The 27,877-nt window shown below is 42.6% G+C and overlaps 1 protein-coding gene and 1 long non-coding RNA gene across 2 annotated transcripts in view; one reads left to right on the forward strand and one right to left on the reverse strand.

The window, feature by feature from the left end:
* LOC127052180 (uncharacterized) overlaps positions 1 to 3,133 on the reverse strand; it is a 29,443-nt gene extending 26,310 nt beyond the window's left edge. The window contains exon 1 of the long non-coding RNA XR_007774690.1: positions 3,073 to 3,133. This is a non-coding gene — a long non-coding RNA (uncharacterized LOC127052180). The remainder of the gene's footprint in view (positions 1 to 3,072) is intronic.
* Positions 1 to 27,877, forward strand: part of ANO1 (anoctamin 1) — a 142,224-nt gene that overhangs the window by 84,796 nt on the left and 29,551 nt on the right. The window contains exons 9-13 of the mRNA XM_050955271.1: positions 3,589 to 3,644; positions 5,211 to 5,252; positions 10,301 to 10,365; positions 12,580 to 12,714; positions 17,077 to 17,237. Coding sequence (XP_050811228.1) covers positions 3,589 to 3,644; positions 5,211 to 5,252; positions 10,301 to 10,365; positions 12,580 to 12,714; positions 17,077 to 17,237 — 459 coding nt within the window. The remainder of the gene's footprint in view (positions 1 to 3,588; positions 3,645 to 5,210; positions 5,253 to 10,300; positions 10,366 to 12,579; positions 12,715 to 17,076; positions 17,238 to 27,877) is intronic.

Here is a 27,877-nt window from a genome sequence, read left to right on the forward strand (position 1 = left end):
ATCCCTCATCGGTAGAGGTAGAGGTAGTCTCTCCAGTTCTGTGACAAAGTGGAAGAGTAATATGGGGAAGCTTACACTACTGCTGCCTATGGATGGTGGATTTTAGCCTTCAGAACTGATCCAACTGTTAAATTCACTAAACAGGAAGAAATAAAAATCAGGTCACCCGGATAAAGACCTGCTGACCATGTATCCCCTCTTCAGCTGTTTTATAGTCTCTTTAACACTGATTATGAAAAGCAGGGATCCACTAAACTATGGCACTGAAGTGAATAAATAGCTCATAATAAACCAAATCATATGTGGCAAAAACTAAATTTCCTCAAGTCCAGTCATCTCCACACCTGATATCCCATGGAAGAAACAAATCAAAAGGAAAAACTGACAACTGTTAAAATATTCATTTGTCCACAGGTAGTTAAATACAAGTATGGAAACTTGAATTACAGGTAGCTCTGAACAAATATTGACAGAAATGCTGTTAAGAAATCCATCAAATAATGGAGGGATGATTAAGACAGAAGTACTTTGTATACTCTGACTTTGCAATGTAAGTCCCAACCTACAGTGTACAGGTGGCGAGTCCATATATGCCTTAAGATTACTTTGGGTGCAACCAGACACTGTTCCTGTAACATGAGAAATCCAAATTCAGGAGTGGCCTCCCTTTCTCAAAGCTCCTGCTGGATCAGTTTTATAGCCAAAATAATGAACTTGCACTGTGGCAGGGGAAAGTCCCACAGCTCAATGTGGAATCTTGTCCTAGAGTTGGCTGCTTGCTTGCTTGCTTTCCTGGTCAGAAACAGGAACCACATTAACAGTTACCTGAATGAGGAAAAAGATGTTACATTTTTGGGTCCCCTTCCTTCTACCACCTTCACCAGATGTGAGCATGGAAAAACCACACACAGTGCATGAGATAAAGAGGTGATTGGGCCATGTAATCAGTGGGTGTAAATCAGTGTGGTTCCATCTGACCTTGTATGTTTGGTAATTATATAATCAAAGAAAGTTTTGGAACAGATTTAAACAAATACTAGTAACTCTGGGATATATTGGAAGTGCTTTCCTCTGAACTTTGCTGCCAAGTAGAAATAACAAAGCTGCCCAGTGAACACTCTCTAGTCTTTGCTGTTTATTAGTGCATACTTGTGAAACTGCAAATTGTAGTCCAAAACTTTTCATGTCCATATATAGTAGGTGGGGTGCTTAAATCTTCAGCAGTGCAATCACTAGGGCTGAGCATTACCTGCCTGCTACCCATTTCTAACTGAAGACAGTGTGAAACCTGCAGGTAATTCTTACTGCTTGATAACTGTGCAGTCTTCATAGGATTTTTTTTAAAAGCATGACCTTGAAAGGTTCTGAGCACCTCTTGAGGCTTGAGGACAGTCAGCAACTCCTCCAGCAGTCACTTAATGCCTTGTAGATCAGGGCCTCAATGAGCTTATAAAAATGCCCACAGTGCCAAAAAACACACCTTTCATTGGTTCGTGCTCTTAGGATATATCGACATTGAAGAGCATATCCATGTCCGTGGATGGTAAGGGGGTCTGGGCATGTGTCAGAGGCTGTGACCACATGATAGTGTAGACCAGTGGTTCTCAAACTTATTTGATTGGGCCCCCTTCTTTGTGTCTGTAGTTGTTTATTCCACGCCCCCCCAAGCATATATACCACCACTGAGCACTGAAGGCAGAGCAAAGAGTAGTGACTGCTGGTTGGACACCCAGCTCTGAAGGCAGCGCTGTGCCAGCAGCAGCACAGAAGTAAGAGAGACCATGTGATCATCAATATCACTTTTCACATTAGACTTACCCTTACTTCTGCGCTGCTACTGCCACTTCAGGGCTGATAGCCAGAGCCCCGCCACCTCCAGATGATGGATGGGGCCGGGAGAGAAGGAGAGCCAAGCCTAAGTGGTGAGGCTCCAGCTGTACCCTTTATCCCTGCCTCCTGGGTGTGCATGGCCTTTCTGCATGAGCCCCAGCCACCCGGGGCTGAGAGCCAAAGCTCTTATTTAAAAAAAAAAAAAAGAAAAAAAAGCACACAGTTTGCTCCTCCCTTGGCACATTCCCATGCCTTCCTTGGGAGGCCTGCTCCATTGTATGAGAACTACTCGTGTAAACATACCCTATATTTCTCTACATCCAGACCCATGCTGTTATGTCAGTAAGGGATCAATAAACAATTGTCTAGATAGAACACACCACAATATGTCGGGGGGGGGAGTGTTTTCTCTTTGTAATATTCTTAAACTCTTATTATACACACTGACCCAATTTTGATCAAGTGAGCATTAGCTCTGTTGAAATCAATGGAGCAATGTTAATTTACACCAACTGAGGATGTGATCTTAAAAGTCATCGTTCAAGATTAGATAGCAGAGTCACCAAACATATCTTCAGTGGGTAACGAGACCCATTCAAACACTTGTAGAAACTCCATATTTGGCAGTAGCTATATTAATGCCAACAGCTATAATAAAACTTACAGTATATAGAAATTATATACCATAGCCTCCAAGGATCAGTGTCCTGCTAAGCAATCTTTGGAATTCTGTAGCAAGATGAGATTTCTAAGTGCATTCTTCACCCATTGCACAATTCTAACTATATGTATAACTTCTCCTGTTACGTCCTCACTTCTCTTAATTTATCCCAAAGTTAAGGAATGAGATCACTCTCCACAAGGCAGAGAATAAACTCCACAGAACTCCCCCACCCCACACACATTACAGATGCAGCATTAACTGCTTTAAGGCTCATGCATGTAACTAATAGACAAATGTGTAAACAGGGACAGGAGAGGGAAGAAAGACGAAAACTACCCTTTTAAATAAAAGATGGAAATGTGGTAAATATGGTAAGTATTATGCCAAGGTCTTTGCAAAGACTTTCCCTACAACTTTGCTAACCAATCTGAAAAACTTTGAGTGTATGATGAGTGCGTATGTATTAGGGTTGCTAACTTTGTATTTCAAAAGTAAAGAACTGTTTTCTTAGCACCCCTTCCCCGCCCCTCCTCCTGATAGTAGTAGTAGTATTAATACTATTAATAAGCAGTACTCACCTACATTTCCCAGGGGTATTTCTTGCTGCCTTTTGCAGCACTCAGAAACTCCCAATCTTCTTGTACAAAGATTTAAAAATAAGGGACGTCCCTTGTAATAAGAAACTGTTGGCAACCCTAGTAGGTATGTTCCCTTACACAATCAATCCAGCGATATTCTTCTTTCAATCCAGCTTTTGGCTTTGAAATCTGCAGCCTTGCTCTTCAAATCAGACTGACTTTTCAGAGAATGTCATTTATTGTAATGACTGATTTCAAGTCGTTGTCTCCTAATTCTTCACTCTCAAATATATGACTTCCTCTTACCCTCTGCAGTTTTCCATTTTGTAAAATGAATCCTTTTTAATGATCTGTATGAATGAAAATGAAATTATATGGAGAGGAATTAGATGGCAGAAGCTTTATTAGCTAACCAAATGAATGCTATTTTGAAGAAATTCTTAAGAAACGTTGGATGTTAACTTGAGACTGTCCAAATTTAAAATTGTACATCGCTATTATTCTTTGCCTTTCAAGGAATCACCAGTCTGCTTGCCAATGGAGTTTACAGTGCTGCATATCCTTTGCATGATGTAAGTGATCTTGGAATATATTTTACATTTCTGCAAATCTGACACCAAGAAATCCTTAATATGTTATATATTAATGGCATCATCCCAAACATCTTTAGTGTTTCACAAGCTTCATTTCCTGCTCTGCTTTCATAACGAGTTTTCACAACTTGTACAGTCTTTACCTGTCAGCTGTGTTGGCTTTTAATAATAATACCTGCCAAGTTAGTTCCCTGGTCATCAAATGCTACTTTAATATAAAGTTAGTGGAGTTATTAACATGGCTTGGCAAATTAAATACTTTTGTTAGTTTTTGACCTTCTGCTCCCAAGGACTCTGGCACTATGGCGAGGAAATGTATTAATATCTGTGACTCCAAGTAGCTAATTTCCTAGTCTAAATCCCCCTGGTATTCCCCCTATATAAACAGCAAATGTCAGTGATTGTATGTATAATGGGTTGCCATTGGGGAAGTGTCCAAATACTTTAATGTACAGTGCCAGTAGGGACTGGTAGGATCAGAAGACAGTAAGGAATTTTATTTTACCACTGGTGCGCTGGTGTGGATCTGTATCAGGTTGGTAGTGACCCAAAGATTTCATTTTCTAACTTGATGGCCTTATAAAATGACTTGGGGATCACTATCCATGCCAAAGTGGACTGATAGGTACACCACAGTTAGCATTAACTAACAGCCTTACCCAAGAGACTGAGAAGTGGATGGCTTTGAAACAATTACAGATGGTCCCTTCCTGTATAGGCTTCATGAATGTCAACAGAGCAGTGCTTAATGCCCCTGCTGCATCTGCTCTGTGAGTGTATAAAGGATTGTAGTGTGAAGATGAAGTAACATCGTGGTGGAAAAGGCCCTTTGAACCTCATACTCCTCTCACTTGCAGGGGGTTTAAAACTAATAAAACTTCATTGACTTGAATGGGGTTATCACTGGTTTACATTGGTGTGAATGAGATCAGAATCCAGCCTTTTCTGTATCTGGCATTTATCACAAGCATCTGCTATAGAGATACTATTTAGCATTCATAAAAGATTAAATAAATTCTATTATATGTACATGCTAATGTTCTGCTGTGCTTTATTAAACACATAGACAAATTCTGATAGCCACTGATGTGTATATTTTATTTGTTCCATAATTGTATTCCTTATCATATTTAGAAATGGCCCCAAATCAAAGCCCCAGACTTAATCACCCCTGAGCTTTGGGACAGTTTGGATATGGGTCAGCCTTTTAAGCCGGTCTCCTCTTTTTATAATGCATGAACTAAACCCCGGATATCACTCAAATGTGGGCCTATCTCTAACCACATTCTTCCCTTAACATTTTTAGGCTGCCTTTATTACTTATTCATTCCTTTTACTCCGTGACCAACTTTATTACTTTTTCTTAATGTGCTTGATGACAGAAGACAAAGTGTGCTATGAGAAATGACCCCATATAATACAGCATTATTTAACAAATTGCCTTTCTGTTTTTGATTCATTATGAGAGTAGGATACATGGTATGTGAGACACATAACAGCTCTGGGTGTGACTTGTTGGATGATGCAATTTTTCTTTTTTTAAAGGGTGACTACGAAGGTGAAAATGTTGAGCTCAATGACAGAAAAGTAAGTTATATGTGCGATTCAGCAAGTTCTCAAGAGTGTTAGCCTCACAAGTCACATTGGTCTTTTGAATTGGAATTGGACATTTGCCAAGATTCCCCAGAAAATATCATGGAAAGTCAGTCAGTGCCATATAGCAGAAGCATTTCTAAATGTTAATTTTACTCCAAAATGGATGTGTATAAATTACCCTATATAATAATGGTGCATTTCACATCATCATAGGAAATATGTCAGCATTTACATTTAATTTCTCTTAAGGTTGCTGTGACATTAAGTACAATCTGGACTGATGGACAACTGTGTCCCCTCAATTCTCCAACCTGGGGAGCCTTTTACACTGCTTTGTTGTGAGATCAACCATTCCTGGCCTGCTCACACATACGTATGTAAATCACTCCCAGCTATACTGCGTGAGTGCTATAACCGGCCACCCATGAATTATACTGCAGGGCAACACCAGCAAACTCACAGTCCCAAACTTTTCCCCAGAAATGTGTGTCTTGTACTGCCCAGCACAATTCTGGACAACACAAGCTCATATAAAGTATATCATTTCATTAATAGAAAACGATCTGCACAAATCCTGTTATCCCAAATTAAGTTTCCCAAACACTTCAATCCAAACACCCACTGGTTTAGATAAAATAATAAAGCAAGTTTATTGACTATAGACAGATAGATTTTAAGTGATTGCAAGTAATGAGGCATAAAAGTCAGAATTGGTTACAAAGAAATAACTAATGCCTAATTTAACAAGCTACATGAACTCAAAGCAAAGGGTCTCTCTCACCACATGTTCTAGCAGTCTTACTGGCTGGTTCTTTCAGCCAGGATCCCTCCCCAGTCCAATGATGCTTCCTTTGTCCTTCAAGTGTTGTCGATCCCATGAGTAGAGGTAAAGGGGGAGAGAAATTGGGGCATCGGTTCCCCATTCTTTATTCTTTTTCCTCTTCTTTGAAACAGCTGGGGTTCAAAAGACAAAGTCTTTGGGGATGGGAATCTCCAGCTGTTTCTCTGCCAAAATGTAGATTTCTCACTCGCATCCTTTTTCCTGAGCTTCAGTTCATCTGCAAATTTGCCACCATCAGCTCAGGATTAAACAAAGACTGTGAATGGCTTGCCAACTACAAAACCAGTTTCTCCTCCCTTGGTTTTCACACCTCAACTGCTAGAACAGGGCCTCATCCTCCCTGATTGAACTAACCTCATTATCTCTAGCTTGCCTGCATATATATACCTGCCCCTGAAAATTTCCACTACATGCATCTAACGAAGTGGATATTCACCCACGAAAGCTCATGCTCCAAAACGTCTGTTAGTCTATAAGGTGCCACAGGATTCTTTGCTGCTTTTATGGGAGGACAATTGCACAATATGATATTTGGTACATATATAGTGTTCTGCAAGTATAATCAAATTAATTCTCATAACACTTCCGTGAAGAAAGGATTCCATTTTGCAAACAGAAAAACTGAGACAAAAAGCTTAAGGCCAAAGTTTTCAAAAGAGGACACTAAGTTTGGGGCCTCAGTTATTGGGTTTCTAAACCTGAGACAGCTTGAGGCTGCCTTTCAGAATTGGTGCATACCCACAATTCCAAATGAAGTCAGTGGGAAGTGTGGGTGGTCAGCATGTCTGAAAATCAGACAAAAGACATCTCAGGTTGGGCACCCAAAATGGAGGCACCCAAAATCAGAGGGCACATTTGGAAATTTGGATATGCCAAAGACCGCATAGAATGGTCATTGGCAGAGCCAAGATTCATAGTCAAATTTCTGACTTCTAGTTCTGTGACTAGCCCTCTGCACTCTGCTGCCTTCTCCTTTATACTTAAGTTAAAAATATCATGTATGTGTAATTTTCCTTACTGAAAAACAAGTTATTTAAACAAAAGCAGGAGCAAAAGACTAAATTTCTTCAAAGCCTTTGAATTATCTTCTTGACCAGTGCCTTTCCAAGGCTCACTCGTTCCACAAATTCTGAAATATTTACTCTCTGCTGACATTCAATTCCTTTAAATAGTTCTTTGGCAAACTGTCATGGTTCTTAATAATTACTCTAGAAACTCTCAAATCTTATTTAGTAGTTGCTCAGGCCTTACATCTTTATCACAAAACTAATGAAGAATTGAGAAATAGCCCTGAAATAAATATTTAGCACCATTGCACGGATGCTTCATAATCACTGATTTGAAGCTGCACTCTGAATAGCAGGCAGCTAAACAGCAGAAATGGTGTGATAAGTTTATATTTGAACTACAAGTATAAACCTTTCAATCTGAAGTGTCCTCCAAAATTGAAAAATATGCATTGATGCAAAATCTCTTTAATTCAGTATCTTTCTGATAAATTTTGGGAAGACCATACTAAACATACAAATATAGAGACATATCGCCTACTTTTGCAAAAGTGTCTAGTGATTTTAGGTGCCTCACTTTTTGGGTGCCCAATTTAGGACACCTGAAAGGGACCTGATTTTTATAAAGTGCTGAGCACCTGCCCAATCAAGTCAGGTCCTTTTTATAATGTTGCAATTCGGGCACCTGAAAATCAAGATGCCCAAAATCACTAGTCACTTTTTAAAAATTCAGGCTATAGATCTCAAACTAACAAAACTTTTGGTGATGTAGCAAAAGAATCTGAATCACTAGTGTAAAGTAGATTAAAATAAAAATCTAAACAGCAAATCAGCATGAATGTTTGTGTATAATAAAAGGATGACATTCAACCTTCAGTTCCTAAAATGACTGTTCTTACTGTTGTGCTCAAAAAAATAAATTTTGATTGATTTGGGTTGCAGAGAGGAAAATAAGCAAACCACTTAGTATTTACTGACTAAACATCTGTTATGTAAATAAAAATGTAATTATTCTGAATGATTTGAACACATTTAGAGAAGAGGTGAATTACAGCAGGCAAGCTTTGAACCCTTTAGTAATCACTCTGTAAGAGAACTGCAAAACTGCTCTAAGAATAATGTTCCCTGTATGATCTCCTTTGCTAAGACTAGGCACATGGGAGAATACTTCTGAGACTAATTTGGGCTGCAGTTAGACTGCCAGTGAAGCTTTTGGGTTTATTTATTTATTTATTTTATTTCGTGGTAGAATTGTAAGCTTCTGAGATGTCAGGTTTCACCACATGATGGTTCAAATAACCTAATGACTTTAGGAAACATCAGCCTATTCTTATATGAACAAAATATCTGAAATTGGTTTATCTGCACCTAAGGGAAATTAATTTAGAATTCTTGTGTCTAAGACATACAAGTTAAAAGCCTTTTATTGAATTAATTATTTAACAATTAGGCAATGCTAGTTTTTATGATTTAATTATTTTGCATCTATGAATCAGTTTAAGCACTCTTTGGTTTTGTAAATGGGCCAGTGTTCACATCCTCATTCTCAGCCCCCCATGGGCTATTTATATTCCACTTACTGTTTTTTAATAGTTAATTCAGAGAGAGGGTTTGACTTTAAGCCCAGCTTTAGGTAAAAGTGATGCATAAGCTGCACCACCCAGGTGGATAGCCTTGTTTGGCATTGACATACAGAGGCACACCTCCAAATCAAATCCTGCCCAGCTATCCCTGTGCTGCAGGATAGGTTAGTAATTTGCTGCTGACCTATACCCCCATTCCAACCAGAAGTACGGGTGATAGGGCACAAACTATGCCCATATCCATGCCCAGTCACCTACCACATGCTCTGGTAGTGGGAAATAAGTGAGCATGCAGCTCACTTGCTTGCTTCCTCATGTCTAGAACCAAGATGCAAGTAACCTGTGATAATAGGTAGGATGCTAAGTTGGTTAAAATTAAACTAAAAACAAAGGGAAAAGATGCTGTTAGCAGCATATTTTGAAAGAATCCTGCTTATTATTTCAGAATGTACTTGCTGATTAAATTAATCTGATTCTGATTCTCTGTGCTACATTTGATGTTTTGTTTTTTTCTTACCAAAAGTTACAATTAAGAAAACATGTTGATAGCAATCAACTCATGCATTTAAATTTGAGAGGTTTTACCATTGCCAAATGATTGAATGAAGACTGTGGTGACAATTAGAACAAACAGACCTATTCGTTGGTATTGCTTGCATGGATTAATCATTGTTATATTGTTTATATTATTAATTCAAACTAAAGAAAGAAAACTAAATAGAGAGACTATCATTGTACTGGAATTCACAGGTAGATCATAGGAACCTAGGGCTTTATTTTTCCTGGTTCTGTGTGAAGAACTTTCACAGAAATCAATGAGATTTTTGTACCAAGACTAATATTCTGTGGCAAGATAGTGACCTTAAAATTTGCTGAACGGCAAGAAGGATGTCAAGTAGCCAGTTTAATGCCTCCTTGTTCTCTGTCCAGAATTGGACTGGATCAGGAAGAATCAAATCTCAGAAGTGTAGTCTTGTTTACAATGTAAATTATATAATACATTGAGTGCTTTCAGATGAACCTTGTTTTGTGAGTATTTCATTTCATTTTGTGAGCCATTAATGGTGACGTTTATTTTCTTTGGCCCAAATCCTGACTGAAAATAATTAGCAAAGATCATTGTGTTCTTCTTAAGATCTTAAATGCAGTTTCTTGGACACTTCAGTACACTTCCTCCCTACAGATGCAAAATATTAGTGCAGCAACAGCAAACTAGTTTATTCTAGTTTGCTCTCTCTCTCTCTCATAACTCCAAGAACAACCATCCTTCACACTCACATCCATTCTGCTAAAGACTTGACTGATGTATGATTTGCAGCAAATCATAAAATCAAGGTTACCCTCCCCCTTACATCTATCCATTAGTGCTGTTGTTGGAGAGCTTTTAATGCAGTAGAATTCATCATTGTAGCATGCAGTGTGCCAAACCATCAAGCTTGTTTTTAACACTTAATGCAGACGCATGTATTGGTCGATGGAGGTATGTGCAACCACAAGAAGAGCAACACCAGAGCACAACATGAACTGTGCAGTAACTTGGAACAAAAGGAGAAACGGCTCATTTACATGATGCCTTATTTTAGCTTTCATTTGTGATTTATTTTACAGCTCTTGTGTGAGGAATGGGCAAGCTATGGAGTCTTTTATAAATACCAGCCAATTGACCTGGTGAGGTAAGGAGAATTCTAAATGTCCTGTTTCCAGGCAGAATTTTAGACGTTTCATAAAGTTTTACGCAGTGTGATAGAATCTTTGGATCTTCATAAACACTGATCCTGGAGCCCTTCCCCTACCTTCCACCAGACTTCCCTCATAAAGTTAACAGATACAGATACAGGGCCTGATTCTCTCCCTGGATTCTACTAGTTTCCCTGGTTGGGGATTCCTGGCAGTGGAAAGTCCTCCCTGGGGGATGATGAAGAAAGACACAAACCTTCCATAGACTTGGAGTCCTTGATGCAGCTCATAGTGAGACGGGGGGCAGAACTTGCTAGGGAAGGGTCAGGGCCAGGGCACCCAGTATACGTGCTGGTTCCCTGGCTAGAGCATAAAGCTACCTTCCCTCCATAGCAGGGGTGGCAGGTTTATATAATTTCTGGTGGTTCCCAGAACAGGTCCAAGTCCCGTCCCCACACCCCTGCCTTGTAAGCCGATATATATATATATATTTAAATAATACAAAAATGTGAGGGCTCTGGTGTGGGGCTGGTGATGAGGGCTTTGCAGTTTGGGAGGGGCTCAGGCAGAGGGTTGGGGTGCAGGGGTGAGGGCTGTGCAGTGGGGCTGGGGGTGAGGGGTTCATGATGCAGAAGGGGACTCAGGGATGGGGCAGAGGGCTAGGGTGTGGGGGGATGAGGGCTTAGGCTGGGGATGAGGGGCTTGAGGTGTGGGAGGGGCTCAAGGCTAGAGCAGAAGGTTGGGGTGGGGGGGGTGAGGGCTCTGGCTGGGGGTGCAGGCTCTGGGGTGGGGCTGGGAATGGGGAGTTTGGGGTGCAGGCAGGCTGCCCTAGGGCTGGGGTCAGAGAGGATGACGCCCCCCCCCCAGCCCTCTCTCTGCCAGGAGCAGCGAGATCTGGTGGAGGGGCCCTCCTCTCCTCTGGCAGCACACTCACCTCACACCACTGTTACTACATGTGCTCCTAGGGCCCCTCTCAGGTCCAGGAAGCCCCCTCACCTCCCCTGTTGTGGGTGCCAAGTGGGGGGACTGCCATCACATGCGCTTCTCCTTCCCTGCTGCTGCCCCTTGCTGTATCCTCACTGGGGGTGGGGGATGGGGCTATCCCTTGCCCAGCTTGGGGCAGGAGAGGTGACCGCAGGTTAGGTGGGGAGCCGTGCTGGTGGAGGGTCCCACCAGAAAAGGGAAGAGTCTGGGGCGGAAGGGCAGGGGCAGGGGCAGCCTGCCTTGGCACTAGTTGATGGGGCACTAGGACCCTGCAGCTGCAGTGTGATGCTGGGAGCCAGCAGAGTGGAGCATAGCAAGGAGCTGCAGGGGGCAGCCACCCACTTGAGGCCGGGATGCTCCAGGGCCCGGGGGAGGTGCATGGGGGTGGCAGGAGGGGCAGGGGAGAGACCCGGCCCCAAACATTGGTGGAGCTGGGCCCTGAATATTGCTGGAGTCCAGGCACCATGGGCCCATATAACTCACTGCCCCTGCTCTGTGGAAGCGCTGTGGTAGGATATTATAATACCTAGATATTTGTGCTAAGTTCTTACAGTGACTATAGACCATTAGACGGACCAACAAAGTATAAAAACCAGAAAGTGATGGGTCCAGATGAGAAACAGACATTTAGAATAGTTACAGCAGCCCCTTCAAGTGACTTAAACCAGAAGATGCATTTGAGTTTGCAGTTAAGTTTACATTAAAGCTCTAATGGGAGCAGGGGCAAGGCTTTCTTTTTCTAAATTCCCACTTCACTCTCTCTTGGGTTGACCATGCATCATAATACATTCAAAAGTCTTGCTTACCGCAATGGGAATTTAAGGTGCACAAAAGAATACAAGATTTTGATTTTTTCTTCTTTTTATTGAGGATGAGGTTTTTTTGTCATTGTTGAGATTCAGGGACCATGGAGTAATTTCAATAAAGAAAAGGGCAACATTTTTGTTTAGGGAGATTTGATCATGGTTGAGCTAAATATATCAGTTTAGACCCAGAGAGGAGCAAAAGAGTTTGGCTAGTAGGGATAACTGACTTCTTTGGTTCCTCCGTCACTGGATTCATTCCAAGAGGCATGCAAAAAGGAATCCTAGGGAAAATGCATTCTAGCTAGTCAAGAGTTTACTTTCCCCTTCAAGCTTAATACTGCTATGATTTGTAATTTTAGCCATGATATATTTTAAGATATAGTAAACATTTCGTTGTTTTTTTTCCTCAATGTATTTCAGAAAATACTTTGGAGAGAAGATTGGACTGTATTTTGCCTGGCTGGGAGTTTATACTCAAATGCTCATTCCTGCTTCCATTGTAGGGGTTATTGTGTTTCTGTATGGCTGTGCAACCGTGGATGAGAATATACCAAGGTAAAAAAAATATGCAAATACTCACTTTTATTTCTTTACACATCCAAACAGCATTCAGAATCCAGGCTGTTATATATGTATGACACCAATGGTTAATTCAAGCTTTATGCTGGCGCTGAGTAGGGTTGGAGCAGTGAAATCTTCAATCCTACCTGGGACCAGGCCATCTGTTGGCATACTGGCCACGGCCCTTTTGCATCACTTATGCAGTGTGATTTAATCATTAGAACTTCACAAATACAGATGGTGGAGCCCCTCCCCTACCTTCTATCAGCCTGCCTTCATAAAGTTCTTTCATGGCATAGAGAGAATTCATACTGAATAGATTTCAAAAATGACAATGTGAAACTTAAGGAGCTTGATCTATTCAGTTTATCAAAGAGAAGTTTAAGAGGTAACTTGATCACTGTGTACAGGTATTTAGACATGGCAAAGATATCTGATGGAGAGGCTTTTTATTCTTGGTGACAAAGATATAACAAGATCCAATGGCTGGAAGTCAACTTTGAAATAAGATGTAATTTCCTAACAGGGAGGATGATTAAACTTTGAACATCTTACCTGGGTGGTGGTGGACTCTCCATCATTGTTTAGAGTCTTTAAAATGAGATAAAGCATAGCTTTTTAGAAAGATATTCAAATTCAGCTTCTGGGAAAAATTCTGCCAGTGTCTGCAGGAAGTCACATGGGATGTAGGATGGTCATAGTAGTCTCTTCTGGCCTTAGAGTCTGTGAATCCTGATGTTCATTTGTTCCCTTCATGGGCCTCGGAGAGAACAGAAAGCTCTCTCCATGCTCAAAACACTTGCAGCTCTACTTTAAGACAATGATTATGAACAAATCTCATGCTTCAGAGATTCAGTCAGTCACCTGCAGGAGTCAGGAAGGATATTTTCCCCCAAAGCACAATTGGCCAGATGTATTTGGGGTGGGAGCAGGGGGCAGTCACCTTCTTCTGAAGAATCAGGCAGTGGCCAGAGCTAGAGATAGGATTTTCTATGTCTCTTCAGAATATTAGTCCACCCTGTCTGGTGTCCTTTTTCTTAGAAGCTTGACTGGTGTATCTTGTTCACAAGCACAAGATCCAACTGATCACCACATTTGGGGTTGAGAAGGAATTTCCCTCCAAATCATATTGGCAGGGACCTAGAAGGTTTTCACCTTCCTTTGCAGCATGGAGCACAAATCACCTGCTAGGATCATCTGGGCAAATCTCACCCAATCAATTCCCTTCTATTTCAGGGGCCTCAAGGTGTTGGTGGCACCTCAGTCTCTCCTGTTTTCTGCTTGTGGCACAGAACAACTTAAACCCAAGTATTTGGCTCAGTATAGGAGTAATAGGGTGAAATTTACTAGCCTGTGATATACAGGGCAAACTAGATGATCTAATAGTCCCATCTGGCCTCAGACTCTATGAAATCTATGAAAAGGTGTACAAGGTACACAAATTCACCCTGTGCAGCCAGTCTTTCTCCTTTGCACAATTCCAGTGCAAGCCTTGCCTCTCTGCATTAAGTTGAATTCCACGCTTAGGCTGCAATCATAAACACACAATGTGACTACTCAGGTGTATAAAGTCAAGCATGTGTGTTTGCAGAATCAAGGCTTTAGTGAATACATATGCCCCTATCAGATAATTTGGCAAAGTTTTAACATCACTGAATTTTCTTAGCTGTTGAAGTAAAGGTATAATTAATCATAAAATAGAATGTCCGTGCCAGCAATTTAAGAATCTAGGCAGCCTGGCTCTGGAACAATTATAATTGAGAACTGCTGCATCATAAAACTTCCATATGCCTGATCTGATTGATGTGAACTATTTCTGGCCATTGGAGATGAGAAAAGATTAGATTTCTGGGCATTCGTTTTAGTTTGTCAGGTATAGTGGAAATATCAGTGTTGTAGGATATGTAAAATAAATTAAGATAATTGCATGATTTTGTACTGAACAACAGTTTTTCCTTCTGGTACTTGGTTAAAGCAACTAAAAGCCCAAAATAAAATGCTACATATCTATGAAAATGTAGTGTCATTAAGGCCTAGAGTTTGGCACACCGGGAAGCTAGATACAACTCGCCATTCCTGGAACCAGCTCTACACCAGCCTCTGTCTGATGGACTGCATTAACATATGCTGTCTGGCAATGGGTCCCAAGTGTCTATCTGCCAGCTTGCAATTGCCAGAGCACAGTCAGCTTTGGCCACACCTCCTGCATGCTTCATCCATTTGAGCACTTTACACGTGATGGGTACTCTTCCACACCAGGGGAATCTCTAGCAGGGAACATTTGGCCTGTTTCTGTTCCCTTTTAATGCTGGAGCTCTGCAAAGGGTTTGAAGCAGGTCTCAGGACTGAGCTCACAATATTCAGTACTTGGCAAAAATGCTACGTTATCAGTATTCTTAATAATCTAATAGTGAATTGTTATTGTTATTTATTAATACAATGCCATAGGTGTGCATGACATTGTATAAGTATTCACAGTATTCATCTAAGAGTTTGTTCTCCACAGTAGAAAGATAAAATATGTACTGAACAAAATATATGTTCTCAGAAAGTAGAATCTGGAAAACAGCTGTGGGTTAAAAACAGATAACTGTGACTTTCTATTTTGTCTACATGCTAAGCTTATGATAAATCAACACTTGCTTAGTTTTGAGTTTATATACACTTAAATCTCCAGAGATGTGACAAAATAATCATGTGTGGCCTGTTGATGAGGTGTGTGCTAAAAATAATTTATTTTAGCTCACTTGTTGACAGCAACTTTTCTGTCCTTTTTCATAATTGTGAATCAGATCATTATATAAATTAATCTTAAAAGAACCTTTAAAAAATTGTGTAACCAGAACACAGACGATATGTCTGTTATAAAGTAGTGGATAGCATCTACTGTGAACAACAAAGACAGCTCAAGAATATATATGTCTAAACTAGGTAATCTGGTCAAATTAGTGAAATCCAGGTGCCTGGTGTTTTTTAATTATACTATTTAGTTATTTATTGTACATTTTTAAAAAAAGCCTCTAAATTTGCATTTCCAGTTTTGCTTCCATAATCTGTTTCATGTGAAAATGATAGAAATTTAGATATCAACCAGGAACAACGAGATCTGTGTCCACAAATCATGTAGTTGGATGTCCAGGGGAAATTCTCTGATCTGATAGGGTTGCTTTGCATCACTCCAACTGTTGACAAGTTTAGCAGCCGGCACAGAAGCTACTCTGATATCCCCTTACCAGGATCTAGCATAGCGGTTTTTTCTGTGTAGTGGGCTCATCTTCATGCCCCAGCTGCTAGAGTAATTGCTGGGAACCATAGGCAGTCATGCTTAAAGTAGAGCAGTCCTCTTCCTGCTGTACTTTATGCTGAGCATTGGCGCAGGTTGAAATCAATTTTATCTATCACCCCACCAGTCCTATCCCTAGCTTAGCTCAGAAGAACTAGAGAATCTAGCCCCTAAACTCCATCACTTTCGCATGCTACTGATTGCACCTGCAATTGATTGTAGATGCAAAATTAGCATTTCAATTGAGGCACCTTAAAAAATGTGATGCTAAGATCCATGAATGTAGTAGTGGTTTAATGACAATTCCAAGATACTTTTTCTCATACCACACAGTAAACTTTAGACCAGACTGCCAAACAGTCTCTTTTCCCCAGTAAATGGAGTGCAAGTCAAAGCCAGAAACATTGGATCAATTTCATTTAATATGCCTTTTCTAACATTGTTGCCTTGATCTGAGGTCACATAGTCCCGATAATGTAGTTTGAGAGACAGAGCTAAGTGAGGGGATCATCTTGAGGACAGTAGAGAGGAAGAACAGTTTTGTGATTAACACACTGGAGATCAGAGTTCAGTTTCCAGGCCTGCCACAGACTGTCTCTCTCTCTCTCTCTGTTTGCCTCAGTTCCCCATGTGTCAAATGGGGTTAATACTTATTTTTCTCCTATCTTTTGTCTGCCTTTATTTTTATTGTAAGCACTTCAGAACAGGCTCTCTCTCACACTTTGTGTTTATACAGTGAATAGCATAAGGCCTGATTAATTTCCTCTTGATGTCAATGGAGAGACCCCTGTTGACCTGAATGGGAATTGGATCAGGCCTATAGTGGGACCCTGATGTCATTTTGGGGCTTCTAGGACCGACCATAATACAAAATAAGTAACAATACTAAGAAGAGGTTGAGAAGTGAGAAGAAATACGAAGGGAGCATTTGGCAGCCCTGCAAGTTGAATGTGCATTCAGTGACCGGGAGCATATGCAGAGGACAAATGTCTTATCAGAAGAGATAACCTGTGCATGGCAGATGAAATGTATTAACCCTTAGTCTTTGCATTTACTTGTTGCTTTCCTCACAGTATGGAGATGTGTGATGAGAGAAACAATATCACCATGTGTCCTCTATGTGACAATACATGCAGTTACTGGAAAATGAGCTCTTCCTGTGCCACTGCTAGAGCGAGTCACCTGTTTGACAACCCAGCAACTGTCTTCTTCTCTGTCTTTATGGCTCTGTGGGGTAAGAAATTTATGGCTTTGACATGAGGTTTTTAATTCTCTTAAATACATGAGGAAAAAAAACTCCAAAAAAAGTGAAACCAGTATTTTTATGCTTGGACAGTTAATTATGTCAAGTTTCTTCCCACTCAGCCCCCTCCCCCTTCTTTCCAATGAAACTGTCGTCCCTAAATTTATATTCTGGACTGAAGGTTAAAATTCAAGCGGTTGCTCAGATGAATATAAAATGAAATTGTTAAGCATATGTCATAAAACTGCTGCATGGCATGTCTAGATTTCATTAAGAGGATTGCATAACTTGCCAACAAAATCTATTTACAGAGCCAGCTTCCAAATTAGAACATTGCTGAAAAGATATATAGAATATATGGGGCAGAGAGGGGAAAGAGGAGCATGATGGCCATTTGTGTCTCAGAACAAAACATGACCGAGTCTTGCTGCGCTCATAAATGCAATTCAGTTTATCAGGAAACAGACCTGGACTAGTGGTCTGCACAGAAGACCATGAACCTGAAGCTGCTGCGATCTAATTATTTTTCGAATGCTGACTCCTCCTGAACTCTTGAGCAAGTTTCTCTGCTTCAGGTTCCACTTGTAAAATTGAGTTGTTAATATTATCTGTCCCCAGGAAGTATTGTGAGAATGAATTAGATAAAGTTTGTAAAGTGGTTAGAAGCACTGTGTAAGTGCTAAAAGTTATTACTATTGTCTCAGCTAGATTTCCTAGTGTGGACAGTAGCCCACTACTATCAGAAAACCCCTACACAGGAGATTTATGTTGAAGAGAGATTCAGTGCTGAGGTAACCCAAGGACTTATTCCTTTAGGATAGAGAACTCAGTTAATCAAGATCATTGTCACTGGTGGGAAGCACAAAGTAATAGTTTCCTTTTAGCTGGTTGGCTGAACAGAAAGAACTCCAATTTCTAACATTACTAATCTTTATGAGTGACATTCACTTGCTGATGGAGGTTTCATGTAAGGCCCTTCTGGTTATAGAACCGTCACATTGGCCCTGCATCAGGGGGAATACCAATTAAGTGACTAATCACATCCTCTGCAAGTCATGGGGTTTCCATTAGGAGAGTTGGAGATAGATAGTCTGGAGCCACTTGTGTACAGAACTAATAAACCTTGCACGTAGGGAGCACAGACAAAGGCTAGCTGCCATTCCAGCCCACAGGCTGCATTTCATCCTCATAGCCTGCCTCCAGCTTGGGGGCAGGGGCATGGATTCATTCCCAACATCCACCATATTGAATAGCCACAACGTCACTAGTGCATCACCAAAAGCAGCACAAGGAGATCTTTGCCTATGCAGGCTTTCATGTATGAGTACTGATCTCCATTTTTGATACTCTTTTCAGAGTAGCAGCCGTGTTAGTCTATATCTGCAAAAAGAACAAGAGTACTTGTGGCACCTTAGAGACTAACAAATTTATTTCAGCATGAGCTTTCATGAGCTACAGCTCACTTCTTCAGATGCACAGAATGGAACACACAGACAGGAGATATTTATACATACAGAGAACATGAAAAGATGGAAGTATGCATACCAACAGGAAGAGTCTAATCAATTGAGATGAGCTATCATCAGCAGGGGGGAAAAACTGTGTATCTCATTTAGTTCTGGAAATACAACCCTAGTTTCCATTTACTGAGATGTATAGGGAACCATTTTTTTATTAGCAGTAATTTAAGATGAGGTTAGTGTATCCTTCAAAATAAAGTAAGAACTTTGTTTTCCTGGCCACAGTCATCAATTTATAAAAGCTGCACTACCATCAGCTATGATTGAATATTCTATTCAATGTAAAGTAAGGTTGGAAGTGGAGTGGGTACCTACTATATGGTCCTGTTGAGAGTTAGTTTAAAATGCACTCAGCAAATAGGTATAATAAGATAATCCAGAGGAAATCTGAAGAGGAGAGGTGCAGAATCTGTGGAGATGAGTGATCTGTTATCTTGAACAGCATCTTGTCATGTTACATATATTGAGAAATGTGATATAACCTGGAGCAGCATGCCAACCCATGTCAGAGACTTTAAATAGTCTGATTCTGTCATGTGTAATCAAATATCTACTTGCGCTCTCTCACTCTCTCTCTCTGTGTGAATTAACAGGTACTCCAATTGGTCTGTGGCCTACTCAAATATATCATGACATGGAAGATTGCCTGGGTTCCATTCCTTAGCAGAGTATATTAGTCCCCTCCACCCATTTTTTGGTGATTGAAGGGGCAATCTCTATTATTATGCAAAGTCAGACTAAACAAATAACTTGGGGGTATGTTGGCAAAACACCTCCCCCACAACTGCTTGTGTATTTGGATTCTTGTATATCCTCCATCACCAGAGCATCTGAAAGCCTCACAGACATTTAGGAAGTTATTCTTTGGAGCAGGGAAATATTGCCCCTATTTTACAATGAAGAACTGAGATATAAGGCAATCAAGGCCCCGATTTTCAAAAAGGATTTAAACGTATGCCTAGCTTAAACACTTGAATTTTTCCATTAACTTTAATAATACTACATATATGCTTTAGTACCTCAAAGCAAGGCCTCAGGCCTGGATACATAAAGGTACATAGGCACCTAACCCCCAGAATTGGGCAGGTATGTACTGCTTTTAGAGATCACATGATCCACAAAATTCCCTCTCAGCTGCCTATGTTTTTTGGAGTAAGGCTATGTGAACACTACTGCCTATGTGAGAAAATTGATGTCACTCAGGGATATAACTATTCCACCCTCCTGAGTGACCTAAGTTTCACCGACATAAGTTTTCATGTGCACAGCGCTATGTCGGCAGGAGAAATTCTCCCACCAACATAGCTACTGCCGCTCGCTGGGGTCAGGTTTTTATGCTGACAGGAGAGCACTTTTTATGCCTGTCTGCATAAAGCGTCTTCACCGCATGCATTGCAGCGCCATAGCTGTAGCAGTTCAAGTGCACCACTGTAGCGCTATACATGTAGACATGCCCTAAGGGTACGTCTTCACTACGGGATTATTCCAATTTTACAGAAACCAGTTTTGTAAAACAGATTGCATAAAGTCGAGTGCCCGTGGCCACACTAAGCACAGTAATTCGGCGGTGTGCGTCCATGTACCGAGGCTAGTGTCAATTTCCTGAGCGTTGCACTGTGGGTAGCTATCCCATAGTTCCCGCAGTCTCCCCCGCCCCTTGGAATTCTGGGTTGAGATCCCAGTGCCTGATGGGGCAAAAAACATTGCCACTGGTGCTTCTGGGTACAGCTTCACCCCTCCCTCCGTGAAAGCAGCAGCAGCCAACCGTTTCGCGCCTTTTTTCCTGAGTGAACTGTGCAGACGCCATTCCATGGCAAGCATGGACCCTGCTGAGCTCAAGACAGCAATCATGGATGTTTTAAAGACCTTGCGCATTCTCGTGCAGTCAATGCTGAACTGGGACCTGCAAAGCGAGGCGAGGAGGCAGTGGCTACGGCAGCGCGGCGATGAGAGTGATGAGGACGTGGACACAGAATTTTCTCAAACCGCGGGCCCCTGCACTTTGGAGATCCTGCTGGTAATGGGGAAGGTTCTAACCATTGAATGCCGATTTTGAGCCCGGTAAACATTATGTGACTGCATAATGTTGCAGGTGTGGGACGATTCCCAGTGGCTGAGAAACTTTCGCATGCGTAAGGGCACTTTCATGGAACTTTGTGACTTGCTTTCCTCTGCCCTGAAGCACCAGAATACAAAGATGAGAGCAGCCCTCACAGTTGAGAAACAAGTGCTTCTGGAAACTTACAACCCCAGACAGCTACCAGTCAGTCGGGAATCAATTTGGAGTGGGCAAATCTACTGTGGGGGCTGCTGTAATGCAAGTAGCCAAAGCAATCACTAAGCTGCTGCTGCGAAAGGTTGTGACTCTGGGAAATGTGCAGGTCATAGTGGATGGCTTTGCTGCAATGGGATTCCCTAAATGTGGTGGGGCGATAGATGAAACCCATATCCCTATCTTGGCACTGGAGCACCAGGGCTCCCAGTACGTAAACCGCAAGGAGTACTTTTCCATGGTGCTGCAAGCACTGGTGGATCGCAAGGGACATTTCACCAACATCCACGTGGGATGGCTGGGAAGGGTTCATGATGCTCGCATCTTCAGGAACACTATTCTGTTTAATGGCTGCAGCAAGGGAATTACTTCCTAAACCAGAAAATAACAGTTGGGGATGTTGAAATGCCTGTCGTTATCCTGGGTGACCAAGCCTACCCCTTGATGCCATGGCTCATGAAGCCATACACAGGCAGCCTGGACAGTAGTCAGGAGCTGTTCAACTACAGGCTGAGCAAGTGCAGAATGGTGGTAGAATGTGCATTTGGCCGTTTAAAGGTGCACTGGCGCACATTACTGACTCGCTCAGACCTCAGCCAAACCAATGTCCCCATTGTTATTGCTGCTTGCTATGTGCTCCACAATCTCTGTGACAGTAAGCGGGAGACAGTTATGGCGAGGTGGGAGGCTGAGGCAAATCACCTGGCCACTGATTACGCGCAGCCAGACACCAGGGCCATTAGAAGAGCACACCAGGAAGCGGTGCGCATTAGAGAAGCTTTGAAAACCAGTTTCATCACTGGCCAGGGTACAGTGTGGCTGTTGTGTTTGTTTCTCCTTGATGAACACCCGCCCCTTGATTGACTCATTCCCTGTAAGCCACCCCACCCCCTTCGATCACAGCTTGCTTTCTAAGGAAATAAAGTCACTCTCGTTTAAAAATCATGTATTCTTTATTACTTAATTTTAAAAAGAGAGAGAGAACTGACAAGGTAGCCCAGGTGGGGTTTGGGAGGAGAATGGTAGGGAAGGAAAAAGCCACTAAAAAAAATCCATAAGAATAAGAGCGTTTTGGTTGGGCTATCCACTGGGGTGGAGTGGGCGGGTGCACGGAGCCTATCCCTATGAGTTCTTACTCATCTGGTGGGTGAGGTGGCTAAGGAACACGGTGAGGGGGGAGGGTGGTTATACAGGGTCTGCAGCGGCACTCTGTGATCCTCCTGCCATTCCTGAAGATCCACCATACGTTGGAGCATGTCAGTTTGATCACGCAGCAGCCCCAGAGTTGAATACCGCCACCGCTGATCTTCCTGCCGCCACCTCTCAGCTCGAGCATCTCTCCTGTCCTCACGTTGGTCCCTCCTGTCTCATGTTGGTCCCTCCTGTCCTCATGGTCACTGGCATCTTTCATATACTTTGCTACCACGTCCTTCCACTCATTCAGATGAGCTCTTTCATTACGGGTCACTTCCATGATTTCCGAAAACATTTCTTCTCGCATTTTTTTTTACACTACCTTATCTGAGATAGAGTTCGGGACGGAGTAAGTAGGCTTGAAAAATTTGCAGCTGCATGAGGGAGGGAAAAAATGGAGAGAAGTATTTAAAAAGATACATTTTAGAGAACAATGGTCATACTCTTTCACGGTGAACAACACTATTCACCTTACATAGCACATGTGTTTTCACTACAAGGTCACATTTTGCATCATAATATTGAGGGCCTGCGGCTTTGGTGTTACAGATCACACAGGTCCGGGCAGCAGAATTCGGCTTGCGTGCGGCCATGGTAAGCCATTGTCTTTCGTCTTCTGCATCCTTCATCTATTCAGCGCCCTCCTTTCCCAAATAGCAAGCAAAGCCCGTTGAGTGCTGCTTCTTTCCTGTTAACGTGCAGCGGCAGAAACCACCCCGTGGCTGGTATCATGGAAGATCACTGCTAAACACCCCCCTTCCCCTCCCCAACCATGTGGCTGGTAGCAGGAAAGATCCCTGCTAGCCAAACGTGAAAATGCTCAACGCCAATCGCGCTCCCTCTCCCCCCCCCACTTGGCTACCTGCAGGGAAGGAATTCTTTTAAGCCACAGGCAAACAGCCCAGTAGGAATGGCCATCTCTGTACCCTTAATTAAATTCCTGAATTTCAACCAGGTTACCATGAACAATATCACTCTCCTGAGGATAACACAGCGAGATAAAGAACGGATGTTGCTTGAATGCCAGCAATCACTGGGACCATACGCAGCTAAGCTTTGTCATGCAATCATACCAGATTACTTGCTACATGCATGGCGTGGTCAAGTGTCCTACCATGGAGGACGGAATAAAGCAGCGCTGCCCAGAAACCTTCTGCAAAGGCTTTTGGAGTACCTCCAGGAGAGCTTCATGGAGATGTCCCTGGAGGATTTCCACTCCATCTCCAGACATAACTGACTTTTCCAGTAACTGTACTGGCCGCAAATGCATCCCAAAATATGCTTTCTTTTAAACCATGTCTTATATTTACAGGGTACACTCACCAGAGGTCCCTTCCATGGCATCATTGTCTGGGATAGTTGCTTGGGAGGGCTGGGAGGCTAATTCCGTCTGGGTGAGAAAAAGCTCCTGGCTGTTGGGGAGAACGGAGTGCTGTGTGCTCTCTACAAGCTTGTCCTCCTCTTCCTCCTCATCTTCCCCATCCACAGAATCCTCAGCCATGGCTGCAATTACCACCCCCACCTCGGAATCCACGGACGGGGTGGGGTAGTGTTGGTGGACTCCCCTAGAATTGCATGCAGCTCAGCATAGAAGCAGCATGTTTTTGGCCCTGCCTCGGACTTTCTGTTTGCTTCTTTGGTTTTCTGGTAGGCTTATCTGAGCACCTTAACTTTCGCACGGCACTGTACTGAGTCCCTGGTGTGGCCTTTCTGCATCATGGCCTTGGAAATTTTTTCAAATGTTTTTTCATTTCGTCTTTTGGAATAGAGTTCTGTTAGCATGGAATCCTCTCCCCATACAGCAATCAGATCCAGTACCTCCCATGCGGTCCATGCTGGAGCTCTTTTTCAATTCTCAGGAGACTGCATTGTTACCTGTGCTGATAAGGTCTGCGTGGTCACCTGTGCTGGTGAGCTCTCCACGCTAGACAAACAGGAAATGAAACTCAAAAGTTCACTAGGCTTTTCCTGTCTACCTGGTCAGTGCATCCAAGTTCAGATGGCTTTCCAGAGCGGTCACAATGGTGCACTGTGGGATAGCTCCTGGAGGCCAATACCATTGAATTGCAGCCACACTAACCCTAATCCGACATGGCAATACCGATTTCAACGCTACTCCTCTCGTCGGGGAGGAGTACAGAAATCAGTTTTAAGAGCCTTTTATATCGATATAAAGGGCTTCGTTGTGTGGACGGGTGCAGCGTAAAATCGGTTTAACGCTGCTAAATTCGGTATAAACGCGCAGTATAGACCAGGCCTAAAAGTGCACTCTACACCTATGTTTCTGTCTCTGGCCATGTGAATTAAAGATTAATCTTTAAGTAAAGATTTTGTCATGTGATGAAACCTCCAGGAATACATCCAACCAAAATTGGCAACCCTACTCTAGGTACCCAGATGTCTATCTCTTACCCTAAGCCCCAGAGCAATTCACACCCAAGGAAAGATAGGCATTCATTCACCTAACTTATCTGCTGGGCCTGATCCAGTAGATGTGCTCAGAGGCTGCCACATAACTTCACATAAAACAACTGGGGGAAAGGAAGGTTTTTTATAAGCTTTAGCCTAGTACTTACCTAGGAAGTGGGAAACCAAGGGCTCAAGTCCTCCCTCTGCCTGAGTGGGAGAAGGGTTTTGACCAGGGATCTACCATCCCTCTAAGAGCCCTAACCACTGGGCTATGGGATACTTTGATATGGGATACTCTCCTGTTTAAGTTGTTCCACTTTAAATATATCATTGATTTAATATTATTTGGGCTGGAGGAAAAGGTAGAATCACTGTGTATCCTAGTGGTTAGAGCACTAAGTGGTGTGGTGGCAGATCCCTCCTCATCAGGCAGAGGGGGGTGGACTTGAACATGGGGTCTCCCACACCCCCGGTGAGTACCCTCATCACTGGGCTAAATGTTACAGGGGAGCTGTCCCCCAACCCACCCCCAGCTGTTTTGTATGGAGTTGGACAGCCTCTGACCACACCTACTGGATCAGGCCCTGCAGACAAGTTTGGCAGGGGAACCCTCATCTTCCCCCAGTTCATGTATCACAAGCAGATATAGGCACCTCCCTGTGAGGGGTGGGCCTCAGGACATATCAACTATTCCATTGGCTCCTGGCCTAGGTTACTGGTTTTTGTGGATTGCATTCCTAGGCACCTATGTCTCCCCATTCATCATATAGGAAGCCTAGGCATCTAACTCAGGCCTTGTGGACAGCGGTGGTGTTCCTATGGTTATCTGGGTGCCTGAGACCCTTTGTGGATGTGGACCTAAGTGACTTCCACAACATCACACAGGAAATCTCTGGAAGGGCTGAGAATGGAACCACAATACCCTGAGTCACAAGATAGGGCCTTAGCTACAAGATCATCCTTCCTCTCGCACGTGGCCAACCTGCCTGGCACCCACACAGTTGTTCCATATCTGCTACTGTTGCTACAAGCCAATAGCACGCTGTGCTTCCCAAACACAGGGTTTTTCCCATACCATAACTTTGTTTCAGTGACTTACTGGTATTTCTCATGACACCTCCAACACACATGCTGTAGTGCTGTGGAGACCAGAGTCCATTCATTAGTTATCAGTAAGCGTAAGGTTTTGTCAGTTATTTTTAGTAAAAATCAGGGACTGGTCACAGGCAATAAACAAAAATTCACAGAAGCCCATGACCTGTCCCTGACTTTTACTAAAAATAACTATGACAAAATGGGGCTGAGCCCAAGCCCTACTGTGGGAGGAGAGCAGGTGGGTCCCCCCGCCGCCTAGAGCAGCTGACAACACCAGATTTCCCCACCATGTGCAGCAGCCGAGAGCTGTATGGGCACCTGCAGTGGCTCAAGCTCCAGGGGGCCTCCCACCACCTATGGTTGTTAAGAGTTGTAAGGGGCCCTCCCTCGCCTGCAGCGACTCAGAGATCCGGGGTTCCCCTGCTGCCCACGACAACTAGGAGCTGCGGGGATCCCCGCTGCCCACAGCAGCTCAGAGCTCTGGGGCCAGCAGCTAAGAGCTCTGGGTCCCCTCACCATCTGCGGCTGCTGAGATCCCCTCTGCTGTGGCTCAGAGCTTGGAGCTGCAGGGACCCCCTGCCACACACAGCACCTGGGAGCTGCGGTTCCCCCATCTCTTAAATTAGCAATCTGACATTGATTTTCTGTCCCCTAAAAATAAGGCCTGAATTTGTGTGGTATGAAACCTCATCCAGAATCCCTCAAAACCCAGCTCAAATAATTATCTAGAAAGCAGTCTACCAGAACCTTTGAGCTCAGTTTGTGCTTATGGGCACAGATGAAATGTAAAATGCATGTGTGTTTGGCAGAAAGTCATTCTTTCTTTGCTACTTCTTTGAACCTGCCACAATCAGTTGGTGCTTCTCATATGAGCTAACAGATGGCTATGTTTCGGATGTAATATTTTCATTTTACATTTTTCTAAGTTGATGCTGCAAAATGATTTCTGGTAACAGCATGAAACAATGTATCTTTCATTTTCTCACTGTACGTGGAAACTACAGACCACAATGTAAGAACTCTCAGGGGCACTGAGAATGGACAGGGACTCCAGGGTTATATCACAGACTGTTTTACGATATAATTATGATGTTACCAATTTACAGGAAGCACAAGATTTATAAAGGAGTTCTGTTGTAGGCTTTGTACGTGAGAATTTCACTTGGAGGACTGATGAACGCTAAAAGCACAGCCTGATTCCAGTCACCCTTTTATTTATATTAGTCTCTCTCTCCCCCTCTCTGACTGCAAGGTTTTACTGAATATCATGGTACATCTTGTTGAGCACATCTGTTAGTATTCACTGCAGAAGAATTCTCAGGAGGTTAGCCTTTCTCAATGGACTTGCTTTCATAATTACTTATTTACTGAACTGTGCTGGTTTGTTCCCAGCATTAAAATGTATGTCCTCTGAGAACTTCCTCCACCTCAAAGGCACATACACTGATAAAAAGCGGAAATTTGCTGCAATTCAAGAGTTGTTTTCACATTGCTCCTTTTTCCTGGGTCTACCCTGTTAAAAACAAAATGACTGCTGCACCGTGGATCCCCTTACAATAGCCATTAAAAAGCTCCCTATTTCCAGCACTTAGAAGGTTTGGTCTGTATGCAGTTTTTGTATAACTATTTTGGATAGGTCTGTGATTATTTATTGAAACAGTTATACTAATACAACCTCTAGTGTGGACATATTTACATCAGTATAAAGGTGCCTTATACCAGCATAGCTTATTTTCCTTTATTCTCCTTCCCTAATGGGAATAACTTATAAGTACCTTTATACCACTATAACTGTGTACACACTTGGGGATGGGGAAGAGGGGTATCGTGCCACTTTAACTATACCAGTATAGTTAGAGATCTCAACTGTTGTGTATGGATAAAGCTAATACTGTTCAGATTGCTAGGCAGCCTATACAAATGATGCCTGTAATATCATTACAGAGACAAATATTAGTTAATTTTGATTTGGGCACCTAACTCCCCAAGGTACCTTTGAAAATCCCAGCCTTAATTGTGCACTTAACTATCCACTACAAGGAGCAAACAATGGTTTTGTGGGTATGTGAGAATGCATTTCTTTTGGCTCCCATAGTTAAAAGTTGGCTCCCAGAGTTTGGCCCTTAGTATTTACCAAGCAC

This window comes from Gopherus flavomarginatus, chromosome 5 (genome assembly GCF_025201925.1).
Source record: "Gopherus flavomarginatus isolate rGopFla2 chromosome 5, rGopFla2.mat.asm, whole genome shotgun sequence".
Classification (NCBI taxonomy): Eukaryota; Metazoa; Chordata; order Testudines; family Testudinidae; genus Gopherus; species Gopherus flavomarginatus.